This window comes from Drosophila navojoa, chromosome 2 (genome assembly GCF_054131105.1).
Source record: "Drosophila navojoa isolate 15081-1374.11 chromosome 2, UAZ_NAV_1.0, whole genome shotgun sequence".
Lineage (NCBI taxonomy): Eukaryota > Metazoa > Arthropoda > Insecta > Diptera > Drosophilidae > Drosophila > Drosophila navojoa.
This window is the reverse complement of record NC_142890.1, coordinates 15,393,221-15,410,335: the sequence shown is the minus strand read 5'-3', so window position 1 is coordinate 15,410,335 and position 17,115 is coordinate 15,393,221. Positions and strand designations below refer to the sequence as shown.

At 42.4% G+C, this 17,115-nt stretch overlaps 1 protein-coding gene across 1 annotated transcript; it reads right to left on the bottom strand.

Annotated features, from left to right (window-relative positions):
- Positions 1–906: 906 nt before the first annotated feature.
- LOC108659215 (uncharacterized) lies at positions 907–16,905 on the bottom strand. The gene is made up of 3 exons (XM_089256727.1): positions 16,762–16,905; positions 1,079–1,426; positions 907–1,011 (listed from the first exon to the last, which is right to left on the bottom strand). The coding sequence occupies exons 1-3, from the start codon at positions 16,903–16,905 to the stop codon at positions 907–909; spliced, it is 597 nt and encodes a 198-aa protein (XP_089112853.1).
- Positions 16,906–17,115: the final 210 nt, after the last annotated feature.

The window sequence follows — 17,115 nt, the reverse complement described above, 5'->3', positions numbered from 1 at the left end:
AACAACCATTCCCCTAATGGATTGTGTCTCTGTGAGGCCCGTTAGCTCTATACGATTCGCCAGTGAAGACAGATTGCTTAGCTCAGGCTTAGCATTCGCTTTGTTGCAATTGGACAAAAATTATATAAGTGCATTAAAAATGATGCTTTTCGAATTGCCTCAGAGCCGACTTCCCGTTTGTCAGGCATTTACAAAATGAAAGGGAAAACACTGAAATTAGCTAGACAAGCACACACCTGAAGGACCTACAATGCATAGCTCGATGATGTCTGAATGAAAAATGAAAATATTAATCACATACTTAATGTAACAGGCTGGGAGGTAAAAAGGCGTGGCACCATCCTTCAATCTAGATCAGTATAAACAGCCGCCCGTCTGTCTGTCTATATCAAAATTTATAAGAACTACAGTGTGTGTACATACATATATTATATTATTTGTAATTTGTAATTTATTTTTAAATCTTCTAAATCGGGTGTAAATTTCAACAAAATTCTTAACATAAAACTTGATTGAGAAAAGTAGTTTTTCTTTGTGTAACTATTATGTACATATACAATTTAATTATATATCAAATATGTAGATCGTATAATGAAATTAAATAGAGCTATTTAACGTAAGAATTCCGGGTATCTCTTAGTCGTTCAGCGCCGACTAGAGCTTTGATATTTATACATATTTATTTATTTTTGTATGCTACCAAAAATAAATAATAATTCGAATTGCATGTTTCCGGCGGACACTCTGACTGTTCCACTTTAATATTTAATGTGGATCATTACATTATCTATATACTACATCTACATATGTATATGCCCATAACTAGTGAAAATAAAAATCGAATACTGTTTATAATAATTGCTCAAATTTTATTTGTTTTTTCCGCATGTTATACATCGTTGAATATTATTCTTGAACACGAAAATAGACATTTGTAGATATCTGAATTCGTTTGTCGAATAACCAATTGACTTTCAGCAAGTATTCACCAGATGGCACGGGAGCACGCATCTCCTCATAACGCATGTAAAAGCCACTAACAGTTTGGACCCCCTAAACGAATCATATAAATAATATTATTATTCAAATAGTTGAGAGTTTCACTTACCACAAACGGACATGAATGATTAAAATTACTGAATTTTCTGAGCGCCTTATAAACCAACACTGCAACTGGATTATACGGCTTTGCGACAAACCGACAGATATCTATTTGTGGCTTATAAAGCCAAGGCTTGTAGCCATTTGCTTTCAAAAAGAACTCGGCTTCAAGATCTATGACATAAGCAGGATGCAAAACGGTTCCATTAAAATTAAAAACCGTCTTGTTTCGACTGATTGCTTTCAGATTACAAGTTTGTACTGTGATCCACGATTGATTATATGACGTGCAGACCGCATTCGTAAACTTAAGTTCAGCTGCATTCTAAATTAGGGTAATTTAATTGAAACCGTATTGTAAATTTCACAATTTTTCAACTTACATTCAAGGTGAGTTTTAGTATTAAGTAAAGTTGAAGAGTCCCGACAATATATAACTTGTGCCTCATAGCTGCACCTTGTTTCGACTGTTCGATGGAAACCATATACTTTAGTTTCGTTACTATTATATGTATCGCTTAAGCGATATTAAACATTATAATTGGGACATCATTTTTTCCCCATTTAATAGCCGATTATGCAATAATTATGCAATAATCTGTTTTAAACTTTAAACAAGATTACATTTTCCAACTAACAATATTTTAGCCCAAGCTCGTTGAAAATGGGAGCTGATGGTTCAGTTAATCCCAAACTGAGTCACAACAAAATTATTCTCCGATTTTGGCTGGCGTCGGCGCCCTTTTTGAAGTTGGTTAAAATAATTAAATAAATAAACTGTCATAATTAATTTGTGAAGCATCTGCTTCAGAGTCTTCGGGAACAAAATTGTCAGCGGAGCAGAAATAAAAATTCGAGTAAAGCCCGAATGAAATGTGAAAACCACAAAACAGCCAACGAGCTGACCCAAATACTGAGCCCCTGTCGCACGGGCCGCCGCTTCATTCACAGGCAAAGACAAAGATCGTTTACAATATTTATATAAATGAAAATACAAAATAGCCACATAAAATGCACCTAAATGCCAGCTATAACAGCAATAAGAAGTCCAACAAGCTCTTCGGGGCCCCGACGGACGACACCTCGATACACAGCTGAGTCACAATTTTCAACGAATTTCCTTTGTGTATTACGGCCAAGCCAATGAAGAGAAACCAAGATAGAACGACTGAAGGAACACCGACGAAGGTATACCCTTGACATAAATGAGATATCAAAGTAACTTCCATTGAATTTGGGTGCCATTCTTAAAGTAAGGATTAGAGATTTCAAAGACTCGACACGAATAAAAGTTGCATCGAATGACTGGAATGTCAGTTATCATGGCACAAAAGTGTTCTGCCCACATTAGAGTATCAAGACCAAGATAATAAAAAATAGGTAGCTTATATACACACAAAATATTTATCGCTTCCGGATTTTCAAATGTCGTCAAAGTCGCTACGATCTGTTAAATTTCATATGCATAAATGTTCGCTTTATCGAATTCGAATAGTTTTTTTTTGTTTTGTCTGCCGCTGTTTACGGTTGTCAACGGCTTTGAGTAGAAGTTTGATTTTTGGTTTATTTTTATACCCTGTAGCCGAATTGAAAATATAAAAAATTGGGTATAATAGTTGATAGCACAGGTATGTAACGCCATTTGATTTATAAGTGATCCCATTCTCTAGAGCTGAGTAAACATCGACAGTAAATATTTTAAATTAATTATCTCATATTATTATCATCTACATCTATTACAGAGTATCTTCGAGTGCACAACTCCGCCTAGAGCTGAAACGTTTTCTTTTCTTTGGATTTGATTGATATTCGTATCGATTGCGTTTGCGTTTGACAAGTTTTGCAATGCAACTGCGACAGGCACGAACGAAACGCGGCAGTTACCTGTTGCAGGCTCGCCGGCATCGCAGTTCGGCTCGGTTTTGGCCAACTCGAATTAAATACATATATTTAATGCATTTACAAAATATCGATGACGTGCGCGATTGGCTTTCGTTTTGAAATGCGCATTGACTCTGTGGTGGGAAGCATGGCCCGGCCGCAGAGCACCTGACTCAGGCACCACAAAGCCTGCAACTGAGCCGCTAGCTGCAAGCCTCAAGCCGCAGGCCGCAAGCCTCAGCTGTGGCCTGTCTTCGGTGCATTTTCTACGCCTGTATGACATATCACCATAGATTTACATTGAATTTCAATAACTGCGAGTTGTCGGTTTGCAGTTTGTTTGTGTCTAAGATGAAGATGAAATGCAGGCATTAAGCTGATTTCGAATGACTTTGTCCCGGAGCTTTCACTTTTAAGTTTTGCCGTTTTTTCTTCCCCCTTTTGCTTTTCGTTTCTTGTGCGGGCATTAAGATTGCAAGGCTTATAGCTTATATAGGTAGGATATCACTCACGGCTGCACTCAATTCAATATATAAATACCATGAGAAATGTCTTGCCTTTTTCTGGATGAATAAATATGATGAAAAAAAACTATAACATTTTGTTGATAACTAAAAACCTAATTTGTATTTTGGTTATATTTTAATTTAATTCAAGATCTAGCTTACAATCCATCATGTAGATCTTTCATTTTTTTCCAATTTCAAAGCGCTCTCACGCATTTGAATTTCATTTACTAACATTTATTTAAATTTTATCTATATCAGTAAATAATAATTATGTTTTGCCATTGAAAATGGGGAAAACAAAAACAAAGCGAAGCACACATAATTAAGTCAAAAGTCCCTTTTAAACGAAATCCTTTTATTTAAGCGTGAAGCGGCCAACAGAAATCAAGTAAAAAACACTCAAAATCTACATGTGAATTACGAAAAAAAAGAAGCCGACGATAATTATGATGAGTCTTGTCGATGTGTTAGTGTGTGTGTGTGTGTGCGTGTGTTTGGACCCGCTCCTCCAATCCTGCTGATGATGCGGTCGCTGACTCTGTCGGCTCAGTCCGCTGATGATATTGAGCACGATAACCATGAAGCTGTTGATTAATTTCGACTCTGCACCGGAAATGTAAAGGAAAAGTCGCAAAAACGTCGCTAAATGATAATGCAGCAGGCAACTCGGTTCGGGTATTGGATCGATGGATCGCACCAATAGAAACTGAGCTGAAAAAAAAAACACGCACACACTCACACACACACACACATAAAAACACACACGCCACGGAAGCAGCTTGCGCATGCGTCAAGCATAAAAATATGGTAGGCAGTCAGTTTTTTGGCTCGCTTTTTATTCCTTTTTTTTTTAAATCATTTTTAGCCAACGAATTTATGAAGTCCGCAATTTAAAGCGGCGTTATTTTTTTCTCCTGTTGGCAATTTTATGGCGATTTTTAACGCTCAGCCAAAACGCCGTTGAGCAGCAGAGTAAAGCCAAGTGCTCGAATGCTTAATGTTAATTGTGCTGTAAAGCTCGTTGAGCATTTTGTTTATGACATCAGCAATATTTTGAAGAGTCTGTGATTTTACGAACTTCGGTTTTGCATTTAATATGGCCAACGGTATCCGTATCAGCTGGCAAGGTGTAAGAGTTTAATGAGCAGCGACGTTTGGCTTATTGGGGCCGACAGGCGCTCGACTCGACTGGCCAGTGGAGCCGCACTCCAAGTTGTTGTCTGCCGGCCAGCGTAATCCGTTTTCAGCTAATTAGGCTACAAGCTATTGGAGCGCTGGCGAGAGACGGTGAGAGGAGCTAAAGCTCAGACGCGTTTCGGTTTCGGGGCATTCATTTTAAGCACATTGACCAAAAACGGCGCTGGGTCAGCCCAAAGCAGCGGCAGGCCCAACCGACCGCCCGCCCGCCTTCAGCCGGTGCTCCTGCCGCGTTTCATGACGATTGCGGTGCGAGGCTCACGAAACTGCCTTCAAAAGCTGTCAAGTTAACAATCCAGACAACACAGAGTCCCAGCCACAGTCACAGCCACAGTCGCAGTCGCAGTTGCAGTCGCAGTCGCAGTTTCAGTCCCAGTTCGAAACGTCTCTCATTTCGTGTCCCTGACGCTGTCGTCTTCTTCTTCTGTCGGTTAATGTCATTATCAAGATCGTTTGCATTTAATCTGCATAAACAAATCAAATAAGTAAAACCGAGCCGCGGCCCCGCAAAAGTGGCGCAGAAGTCACTTGGGCACCGCCACCAGCAACAGCACCACCACCAGCACCACCGCGTCACGACGCCCTCAACGTCCTCATCCTTCTACTCAGTCACTCAGTCAACGGCGCGTCGGTAATGTGGTAATTGTTGTTGTAGCTCTGGTCAGCAGATGATGCTCGGTGGTGCTGCAGCGCTGGTGACCTGAGCGGAGCGAGAGTGGGAGCCCTGTCTCTCGCAGTCTCGCTGTCTCGCTGTCTTGCTGTCTCACTGCCGGCGGTGGCGTAGCGATGGTGGTGCATCCTCATCCAAATCGGCAACGCACGCAGCGGCAAATTAAGTAGAACAGCAGTTGAAAATGTGGTTGGCCGCAGCTGCTGGTCCTACTGGCTGTGGTTGTGGCTGCTGCTGCTGAGATTTTTAGCAACAGCAAAAAAAAACACTCAACATTCGTTCGCTACTCTACAAAAAGTTGGGTAGAAATAATTGTGAGAGGCGTTTGGCTACTAAATTTCGATGCAAGTAAGCAAAATATTTCTAGTTTACATGGCGTATGAGTGATTTAGTTAATGCAAATACTTTATATTTTCATATGCTCAGTTTATTAATATATTAATCATATTGTACATATAAGTAATACCTTAAAATTCTAATACTTTCAGTGTAAATCTGAAGCTGCTCATAGAATTCCTTAAATGCCTGAGAGATTGCATCGTTCCATCATTTTTAGCTATCTGCAGCAAACGATGCAGCGCAGCCTAAGCCCATAGGACGCGAAGTCGTGATAATGACCACCTATAGAGCACGCACACACACACGCACACACTCACACACACACATGGCATAGCAGCATGAAGAACATTTGAGCGAAACACACACACACACACACACATACAGAGACACCCACTTTGAAGCCCTTAAAATGCCCAATAAATGGCTGGCCGAGACTCGTGTTTTGGGCAACGACGACTGCACATGCTGAGCATTGCACTTAGGCTAAGGCTCTTTGGTTGGCGTCTCTGCGCCGCAGATCGTCGCAGCCCGATTGCAGAACTGGCTGGCTGCATTTGAGCCTTTGAAGATGCGAGCATACGCAACGGCGAGAGCCACTTTTCATAATCTTAGAAATGGCTGGCTGGACGGCCAACTGGCTGGCCAAAAATTACACCAGAGCTGGCATCCATCGGGCTCTGCATCATGCTGCGCCTCACGTTCGCTCATAACTTCTCATATAGTGGGGCCAGTTGGGCCCGGCTGTGGCTCTGCACTGCAGCAGGTTAATGAAATGCGTTTTAGCAAAAATCCTCAATGATGTTGTCCTCTCCACGATCTCTGGCATTCCTCCTGCCCATGGCCGTCTTTAATGTTTCAATATAAGCAGGCAAAGTTTACGGATGATCAATGATTGCTGGCGTAGCGTGTGGCCTCCGACTCGGATGATGGGCTGCAGGAGAGCTTATGTATAATGATCATGATTAGGATACAAATTGTTACAGTATATTCCTGTCATCCACAAGGCCTAAAGCAGACTCACCAGGGCTTAGGCAAATATCTTTATCAGCTATCAAAAACCTTATCAAGTAACATGAATCGAGAGTGAAAGTCGTATTATCTCTTATGATAGAACTCAACAGATCTAGCAGCTCGTCGTCTACCTCAAACCCTATTTATTTATGCACAGACACTCTGCTTGAGCCAACAACCGCTTTACATTGAGCGTAATTGAAATACAGCCAGCTAGGTCTTTTCCATTGCCCAACCATGGTCATATCACTGACTCATCAACACCAGCGAGACCAAAACAGAAACCCAAATAAGCTGCGCAGAGACAGCGACTTTTAGCCTCGGGGCAATCTGTCAACTGGCGTCAGACGATCTAAGACAAGAGGAAGCCAGGCAGCCTCTACCAACAACTTAACTGGCAAAAAGCTGTACCCAACAAAGACCTAAGGCCTAAGGCGGTCTGCACCGCGTTACGCGTTGTCCGCTGGTGACGATGAACTGCGATTGTAACTGGGACTGGGACTATGACTCGGACTGAAGCTGAAGCTGAAGCTGAGAGAGCGACTTTGAGTGGAAGCGAGTCTGTGTGAGCTCGGGTTAGACTGACTGTAGGTTGACTTCTGTTGGCTGGCTGGCTGCATGGCTATCAATTGCCCAAAAGCGTTGCACAAATTGAAACGTTTGACTATATTTGGGTCAGTTAAAGTGATCACATTAACAAGTCAATAGGAGTGCAACATCCTTTTAGGGCATCGCACGTCGACAGGAGTAACAGTTGGTGGTAGCCGGTGCCATTGCCATCTCGTCTCAGTCTGCGTCCCCATCTCTGCCTCCGCAGTCCTTGCGCCTAGCTAGCTCCAACTGGCGCTGGCGCGTTGACACAGCCAGATTGATGTGTACTGGTTTGCGCTGGTCACCAAAAGGTGATCGGACGCAGCGTGAGAACTGGTACTGGACTCCACTCAGCTGGGTGTGTGCCCAAGGGAGTTGCCCACAATCTGGCAGGTATATCACCAGAGCTGGGCAAGGCACTGAGCTCGCTTGCACAGAGGTCAGCAGGTTTATCAAAGGATTATGTAGGACTCACATCTAGTTGTAGTGAGGTTTATTGAATTAAGGATATGCTTAGCCTTTTATTAATTCTTTTTCCAAGCAAGTTCAGTGGATATTTATGGCTGATCATTATGTGAATTATTTCATAGCTCGTGACTGATTTAAACAGCAGCCATTACAGCGGACAGCTTTCGAGGGTCCGCGTGTAACCTTTAAACCGTTTAATCTGACAAAGGAAATAAATAAAAGAATTAACATTTATTTTTAAGTATGCGCTCAAGTATGTGCTTCAGCCAATTCCCGCCGCGCCCAGAACGCAGCCGACCCGAGTCGAACTTGATGGCGACTATCAAACCCAAAAAGCGCCCGATGTGGCCGCAGCGAGCCACCTAAAAACCGAACCACCAGCACCGAGACAAACAGAGGGCCATGTCTAAAGCATTTTTGAAACATGCGAATTGCTTGTACGTGACACGCAACAGCAAGAGGAACAGCCACAAGGAGTGGACGAGGATGACGATGACGACGACGAGGATGACGACAGCAGGGACAGCATCCAGCAGGGGGGTCGCAGGCTGTGCACCCAAACACAAAAGAAATAAGATGGCCATGTCCAGCCAACCACTTAGCCATGAAAGCGGCAACTACATGCAACAGATGAAGCATGCGCTGCGGCATGCAGCATCAGCGCTCAAAAGCTAAAATGCCAAGGTAAAACTAAGCTAAACCTAAAGGTAAACGCAAAGGTAAAGGCAAAGCTAAAGGCTGAGGTAAAGGCAAAGGCACAGGCAAAGGCAAAGGTAAAGGTAAAGTACTTGGAATGCGCTACAGCACAAGGAGCTGCAGCTTCACAAGCGCATCGCCATGGATCACACAGAGTGCTGTTGCAACAACAGTAACTCTGCCAATGCACAGTGACCTAAAAGCATGCAAAAGCTTACGACTTTTACCATGTTTAAATAAGCAATGGAAACTTTTCTTAGGCTGAAATTTCAATGTTTAACCTATGTCAATCTCAGGTTCTGGATTTGCCAAATAGATTTAGTTCTTAATTACACAAAATTTATATATATATATGGATTGAGCTTATTGGAGCTCAAGCCATCCGCTTGTTGTTGCTTATAGTTAAAAAGTATTAGAAAATTGCAGATAAAAAGAAATTAAAAATAAAAATAAAAATATTTTCATTTAGCTTTCATAACAAATTTTTGCTAGTAATGGAACTATGCAGCCCACTGTGCAGGGATGCTCAATGAAATTTATTTGGTGATGCTTGAGCGAAGCGTGAAGTTGACTGCCGCAGAAGCCTCGAACGGCAACCGAGCACAGACACAGTAGGAGTCAGTCAGAGAGGAAGAGAGAGAAAAAGAGATACAGAGAGGGAGAGAGAGGGAGAGAGAGGGAGAACCCATACCAATATAAGGCAGCCGCGATCAATTTAATCGCGCAAATAATATGCCTGCGTCTGTGACTCGGTCTGTGCCTCTGCCAGGGCCAGAGCCTGGGCCTGGGCTTGGGCTTGGGCTCTGGTTCTGGAGCCGAGTCCTGGGAGCTGGCAATAAGTATGTACATACAATAAGTAAATATGGAATAATCGTTATGTGTGCCATATGCGCAAAGGGGTCGAGCCTTCTTATCGCCTTGCCAAGATCAGAAAGTGTGTGACCGACCGAGCGACCGATCGGCCGTCGGACTCTGAATGCTTTGCATTTCCCAAGAAGTGCAACCTGTGCGAGAATTCGCCTCTTTCATTTTGACACTTGTCCAGTCGAATGCTGCGTCGGCGTTGCCTGGAAATTACGCTAATTTCGTGTGCCACTTATGTAGAGTGAATAGCCTGGAATGCGCACTGATGCCGCACACAGCAGCTGGGATAATCGGCAGAGTTGAAAAGCCAACTGGCCTTCTTCAATGCAATTACATGCTCCTGGCCCATAAGTCAGACAGTCGCCGCTCGGTGTTCCAATTCTCTGCCAATTTAATTGGCCTTTACACCAAACTGTTGCTGCTGTGGCTGCTGCTGCTGCTGTGGCTGCTGCTGCTGCTGTCGTCCAGATCCTCGAGAGCTGCTCATGACACGTTGCGCGAATCACTCACATGTCACCATAAATTCCGCGCATGCGCACACATTGGTATGCCTATTTTTGGGATCTCATACACTCGCTCTCGTTAGCTGGAGTTGGCTTTTGTTACCATTTCCCAGCTCAGCCATAAACTGCTGCACTCGCACTTGCCGAGCTTCGAGTTGAGCTGGTTTGCGTATGTGCATCTCCCTCTCTATCTATCTCTCTCTTTCTTTCTCTACTCTGCCTGTTGGCGCTTACCAGTTGCCTATTTTGGGTGTGGCGCTTTTTCTGTGGCTCATTTACGCCACCCCAAATGTGTAAAGGTGTGAATATCCAATTAGCGTTGCCCCACCAACATGGTCAATGGAGCCGCTGGCTTAGGCCTCTGGCCAGCTCCTCGTTAAATACATGTACGATTACCTCACTCCACTATTAACGCATGCTAACTGCCATTGTCTTAATTAAATTGTTTATATAACTGGAGAAAGTTCCATTTACATTAGAATACATTACACTTTGATTTAAAATTTTTGTCTGAATTTTATCAAAGTTCACATTCATTTCATTATTACACAGAACATAAAATATCAAACTAACTTAATTATTGAGTTCTTCTAATCAATTCAGACTGTATGATGTCTATATATCTATAAGGAATCTGCCTCTCCAAGCCTTTCGATTGAAATGTTATTTTAAAACATTTCACTGCATTAAAATGTATTCATATATGAATCACATATAATCATGTAATATGATTTACAAATGTTTGGAAAAGCTTCCATAAATTAAGAGCAAATGAAGCCAGCTTTAGTTTGATTACATTCATTGGTAGCAATCAAAACAAGCTACATGACTTTAATAGCAGTTTAACATTTATTATGGACTCCCATCAATCAATGAAAATGGCAACTAATTTCGGTACATGGCGCGAATTGGGGGTACACGCCTCCCCAAAGCGATTATATCATACAAATTAATAGTGTAGCCGGTAGTTGGGAGCTGAGGCTGTGGCTGAGTCTGGGGCTGGGGCAGCAACTGGACATAAACGTGGGTCCCAAACGCACGTACCGCGTAGCCGTTCGTGTTTTGCCATATAAATTGTGAATCGGAGCTGATATGTGATTTGTGCGCGATGGTGACGGTGATTGGAAAACCGAAAGTAAAACTAACAAATTTCCACGCAGCCGAACGCAGGTGCAAAAACTATGCAGCCTATTAATTAGATCAGAGCTACATGGTCATGCATTTATCATGTCTGACTGACTGACTGACTGACTGACTGAGCGTGTGTGCGTGCCACATGTTCAAACATCTCCAACTGGCCAACGTCATAATGATAATTATGATTGTACTGCCAGCCTGCCAGCCAGCTTACCTGACTGTCTGCCTCTTATAAGCGCGGCTACTTTTGGCCAATTTCAAAATGACTTACTGTAAGTGCGCGCCCGCATCATCATCATCATCATCAGCGTCGTCGTCGTCGTCGTCATCAGCACACTTCCACCTGCTGCCCGGTCGTGACAACAACTTTTGATCTTTGGCAGCTTGTCGCACCCAGCATGAACCCAAAGTCGCACGCAGTGTCTCCTGGCTGGAGATGACTCCAACTCCAACTCCAACTCCAATTCCAACTCCGACTAAGACTCCGCCGCGGACTCTGCGGCTGACTTAGATTTTTGTCTGAGACATTGGCGTTAGATGGCGCCTGTCTACAAATGCTCGTTTTACCAAATGAGCTTTTGACATGCTGTGCACCAATACATATCTAACACATGTATCCACAAATATCTATATCTATGTATTATTAAAGACACATTTAATTGAGTTATCTACCCTGCCAGCTGCTGTCGCTCTTATGTCTTTGGGGCCAGCTTAAAGCTGCGAGACAATTTCCTCTTTTTATTATATTTATCTATTTGTTGATTTTTTTTCTATTTTTAATGTCCTTAGTCGCAGTGCTTATAATACTTTTGCCATTATTATTATTACTATTTTATAATTATACGGCTATTATGACAAGGTATTAGAATAATAGTAGAGTTGTAGTATAATGGTAGTATAGTATACTAATTGTAGAGTAGTAGTAGTATAGTACTAACATATATGGTATCATAGTCGTAGTTACTTGTATTCAAATAGTAGTAGAATAGCAGTAGAATAGTAGTAGAGTAGTAGTAGAATAGTAGCAGAGTTATAGTAAGATAATAGGATATTAATATTATAGTAGTAGAATATTAGTGGAATAGTAGTAGAATTGTAGTAGAGTAGTGGTAGAATATTAAATATCATGGTAGTAGAAGAGTGCTAGAATATTAATTTCAGTATTGGAATACTTGCAGTAGAATAGTAGTGGAATAGTAGTAGAATAGTAGTAGAATAGTAGTAGAATAGTAGTAGAATAGTAGTAGAATAGTAGTAGAATAGTAGTAGAATAGTAGTAGAATAGTAGTAGAATAGTAATAGAAATTAGTAGATAGCTAATTTTTAGTGCATTTTTAAATTTTATTTTTTTTTAACATAACTTACTATATTGATAGTAATAAATAAAATAAATAGAATCAAAAATAAAATACTTGTCTTATCTATTTTTAATATATATATTTTCTGAAACATTTCTCAATATATACCATATTTTCATCAAAAGACTCCCTCTTATTACCGCCTCAACCACAAACTTTCCCATCGCCAACTGAATTCGACTCTTGTCAAAATTATAATTGCAACTCGGGAATGCCAATTACACTGCAATTCTGATGCAATTGCCGTTAAACGGCAATAAATGAATGGCATTAAAATATTTCGGCAGAAATGTAAGCCGAGTGCATGAGACATCATCTTAATGATGAGCATTTCATTATGTATCTTGAGGATTTCCAATTTCGACTGCGAATTCGATTTCCAATCGATACGATATTGCTGATTTGTCTGCGCGCCAACGCAACTGGAGGGAGACAGACTGTCTGTCGTCTGTCAGTCGGGGGATTGCTCTGGGCCTGATGGTATCTTCGACTCATCCGGACAGCATCTTCGTCGGAGTACGTACGCTCATAAATTGAAAAAATAATATTTACACAGAGTAAACGCATTGAAAACAGTTTAAACAATAATCGCTATGCGGCGATCAATAAATGCAACGTTGTTGTTGTTGTTGCTGTGACTGAGGCCGCTCGTTCGTTTAAGCCAATGCATAAACCAACCGCAAATGAAAAAAAGCACAATAATAAAACCAAAAAAAACAATAACAACAATGCCCAATACTAAAGGAGCGACTCCGGACTGCAACTTCAGCTCCGACAGCCGTATCGACGACGACGGCGGCGACTTCTCACGCAGTTGTGTGGAATTTTTAACTCATTTAAGTTTTTCTTAATTTTTTCCGACCACGACGCTGTTTGTCGATATTTACTTCTGGTTTATTTCTTCTTTTTCGAAAGTTTACGTTTACAAATCTTTCAAGAAATCAGCCTGCGCCCGGCTTAGTCGTCTTTCACCTACTTGGCCCGTTCTCGAGCTCGGTACTCCACACTCCCTCCACATTCCCCCCACACGCTCCATGGCTCGCTCCAACGGCTCGGTACAAGTTTGCGTTTTAATTACACGCAACGTTGTTGGGGCAGTCGCCGATCATCCGCCCGCTGCTTGGCCAAGGGCCCCCGACTCGAGGCTGCAGGCCCATCAAATGCTGGGACGCTGTTGCACTTGCAGCACTGCATTTGGCCAGCTTGGGAACCCAGCTGAGCCAGTGCCAACTCTCGTTGTCATCTTCAATGTGTGTTGTTGTTGTTGTTCTGGCTGTTGTTGCTGTTGTCTCTGTTTGCGTTTAGCAATTAGAGTCCAATGAAGCGTATTCCTTATTTTTATGCATTATCGAATTAATGCCATCGGCACAGAGCGTCGATGACGAGCCACATCTTTGACTCAAATACTGCAGGAGACAAAGAGGATAAGAGCAACAGCGATAGTATAGAACGACATACTTATGTTTGGACAACGGGAGAGAGAGAGAGAGGGGGTGCTTGTGAGCAGGAATACACTGCAAGAAAATATAATCAAGTAAACTGTCACAAGAGAATAGAATACATATATATAATATGCAGACTAATTCCTGAGAATCTATTCCTATCCTTGGTCTGGCCTTGGTATAAATAGGACTTCTCTAATAGTCGCATATGTTAATGTATTGTTAATTTATTTTCAGTGTACTTTGGGCGCTTAAATTGCAGTCGACTTTGAGTCGTTCTTTCCGGTTGGAGCAGTTGATCGCAAACATTGATCACCTGCACGCCAGCCGCAAAGCTGATCGCCAGCAACAGCGGCCAGCGGCCAGCGGGAGGCGAGAGACGGGCAGCGGATCCATCAGCAAGCTGGTCCATCGGCGGTCGGTGGCTCAACGAGTATCCCAGAGAATCGCAGCGTAAATTTACGCAAAAACTTGTTGACATTATTGTCGATAATTTTAACTGGCGAATCGCTGCCACAAGCCGCACAGCAAAGACTTGTAAGTCCAATAAACAAATGGAAAGGAAAACAATCCACAGAGAGAGAGAGAAAGAGAGAGAGAGAGAGACATACACGACAGCCAGTGAGAGACAAAGGCAATCAGTCGAACTGACGAAGCGCCTGATTCAGTGCCCTGTCCCCTGCTCCGACAGCCATGCTGATTCCCATCTGAGTTGATGTCTGTCGGCGGGTGTTGCCCGTTCCGGAGACGCCTCGTCGCTCGGCCAGTGCATTTGAGCAAATGTTAATTTCGTCTTTTGCCAGTTTAGCGTGTCGATTTTTTAATTAGTCGCATCGTCGTCACTGTGATTTATGGTCAGCCAGTCAGACAGTCAGACAGAGCCAACCAACCAGCCAGGGAGCCAGTCAGCTAGCCAGGGCCTGCACTTTGAAGTACATGCGTGTATTGGCTTAGCTAATAGGCTCTTCAAGCCGCAAGCATTGCCCAGCCTGGGTTATGAGAATAATGTCGCATATGGAATTTCTGCATAGTTGGCTACGTTGATAGAGCCAGCCTCCTTAACAGATAAATTGTTGTTTATGGCCGCGGCTTAGCCATGGGCACCGTCTCTTGTTCAAGTTAATGAGTTGGCTGTAACTTACAAGTGGTTACACAAATGTCCAGCTGCTTGGAATTTCGAAGTCAGCTCGAAGTAAGGCCAAAGGTCAAACATGCGTGACAGGCCCAAGCAACATTAGATTTACATTGGGATATAGTGAGAGATTATCGAAGACGCAAATACTTTGGCTACTTGATTAAAACTAAATATTATAATGAGAATCGCAGAGAAGACCGTAAGACTTAAAAGAGTTCATCTAAAAGTCCACAAATACTCTTGTAAATAAATAATTGAACATGATGTCAAATCTTCGGCTCATAGAGTCTACGTCCTTAACATTGTTTTCAAATACTTGAATTCCAAATTGAGTGATTTCTGCTTTTGGAAGTGCGAAACTGCACAACTCTATAACACAAAATAATCTCTGAGGTATTTACCCACAGTCATGAGTCGAGATATCACGTATCAAAATACCAGCTATTAAAGAAAAACAAATTCTGATCAGTGTTCTAATTACGCAAAGTTTTGGAAAGGCATTTGAGCATAGGCTAGGCGACAGGTTCTATACCCAGACACATAGTGGCTGAAATTTGAGAAAACATTTGGTGAGCCATGTCGCCGCATTGCGAGCGACAAGCTCACAGGCTAAGACCGTAACTAAGCCAAACTGTCGCTTTAGCCATATTTGCCAAATTTAACGATTGCATCAGGTCTGACAGGCTGGTTGTGTAGCTCCATTGTTAGGATTGCTTATGACAACGAACGGGGGGGAATACTTTGAATGCACTCACGCGGCCTGCAGCTATTTTAATGCAGTGAAATCATTGTTGGAATGCCCAGTTGCATGTAGCTGCCAAATGAGATAGACACCTACCTACCAGTACGGGCAGTTAGCACGTCGTAAAAATACGCTCGGCCAAGACATAAATCAATGCGGACACTGCGGCTGGCAGCTGACGACACCCAGGCGAGATCTTTACTCTCACTTTTCTCCACAAATAACCAAAAACCTTTTCCAATAGGTCGCCCAACTGGGCGAAAGGCGGAAACAAGAAGCGCGGGCGTAACACATGTTCGGCATTTATATGCAAATCGACGACAAATCATAAAACAAAATTTCAAAGCAGATGGAACAGTCTTAAAAAATATATACACTGCGATATGTGTCAGCGTGTCAAAATGCGTGAGTGTCACTAGAAAATGGTAAAAGCAATGAATGGGAAGTGAAGCGCAGCTAGAGATGGACGCGTGAGCAGCAGCGCAATGAAAGTGAAGACTCGGCAGTTTATTAAATGAATGAAGTGAATGCTGTCGATTCCTTAAAACATTTTCCACAGCATAAATTGCCAAGCTAAGCCTGGCAAATATTTTACTGAAAAGGAATGTATTTGAGGCAAAGTGTTTGAAATTCTATATGAATATACCATAAAATAGTTGTACAAATATATATTTAAAAAAAATCTGCCATATTAATGGCATGACCGCATAGAATTTAGGTAACAAATCTTAGTTAATACTCATTAGCTCTCATACCTACCATTGTCTTTCCAGAAATTTACTTCAAACTTAACTTTAGTTTACATTGACCAGAACGGTTAAAGTAAACCAGCTATTCGTTTAATCTCTACCCAAATCACGTAACTCACGTGCTCACGCGATCATCGCTAAGTTCAAGTCCAACTTTAAGACCAAAATGATACAAAACGAAGCAGCGAAGCAAGAGCCAACCAAGCCCCGAACTCACCAGCCAAACTGTCCCATCAACGACAACATCTTAAGCTCATTTGTCACATAAAAATCATATATGTAATTTGCTTGACAACCAAAAGTGGACGTCACGCGCCGCTGTAGCAAACGCCTCCATATTGGTGTAGGTATCAGCGACATGCACATGCTGCATGAGCCTCTCTCGGCTCGCATCCAGGTGCGAGCATCCAGGCATTGCTCTCGCTGTCGTTGTCGTTGGTGTTGATGTCGGTGTTTGAGTTGGAGCTGGAGCTGGAGCTGGTGTTGGTGTTGGTGTTGCGTTGAGCGAGCATTTCCTTAAATTAGCTGCACTTCGGATGCTTGCGCATTATGATTCGGTCAGACGGGCTGAGAGCGGACTGGTCTGGTATGGTCTTATAGTAGTCTTCAGCATCATCATCGTCGTCGTCATGGGATGGCCTTTTTTGGGTGGGCACACAACATTAAGTGCTGAGATTTTGATGGAGTGTTGATGCAGCTGAGGTCAGCTGTTAAATTTATGG

What these genes read in the sequence shown, in the direction of transcription:
- LOC108659215 (XM_089256727.1), bottom strand. Translation starts at nt 16,905, where the DNA reads ATGCTCGCTCAACGCAACACCAACACCAACACCAGCTCCAGCTCCAGC. An exon ending in AGCCGAGAGAGGCTCATGCA is followed by an intron (nt 1,427 to 16,761) that starts GCATGTGCATGT and finishes ACCCTAATTTAG; the next exon opens with AATGCAGCTGAACTTAAGTT. An exon ending in CTCTCAACTATTTGAATAAT is followed by an intron (nt 1,012 to 1,078) that starts AATATTATTTAT and finishes CGTTATGAGGAG; the next exon opens with ATGCGTGCTCCCGTGCCATC.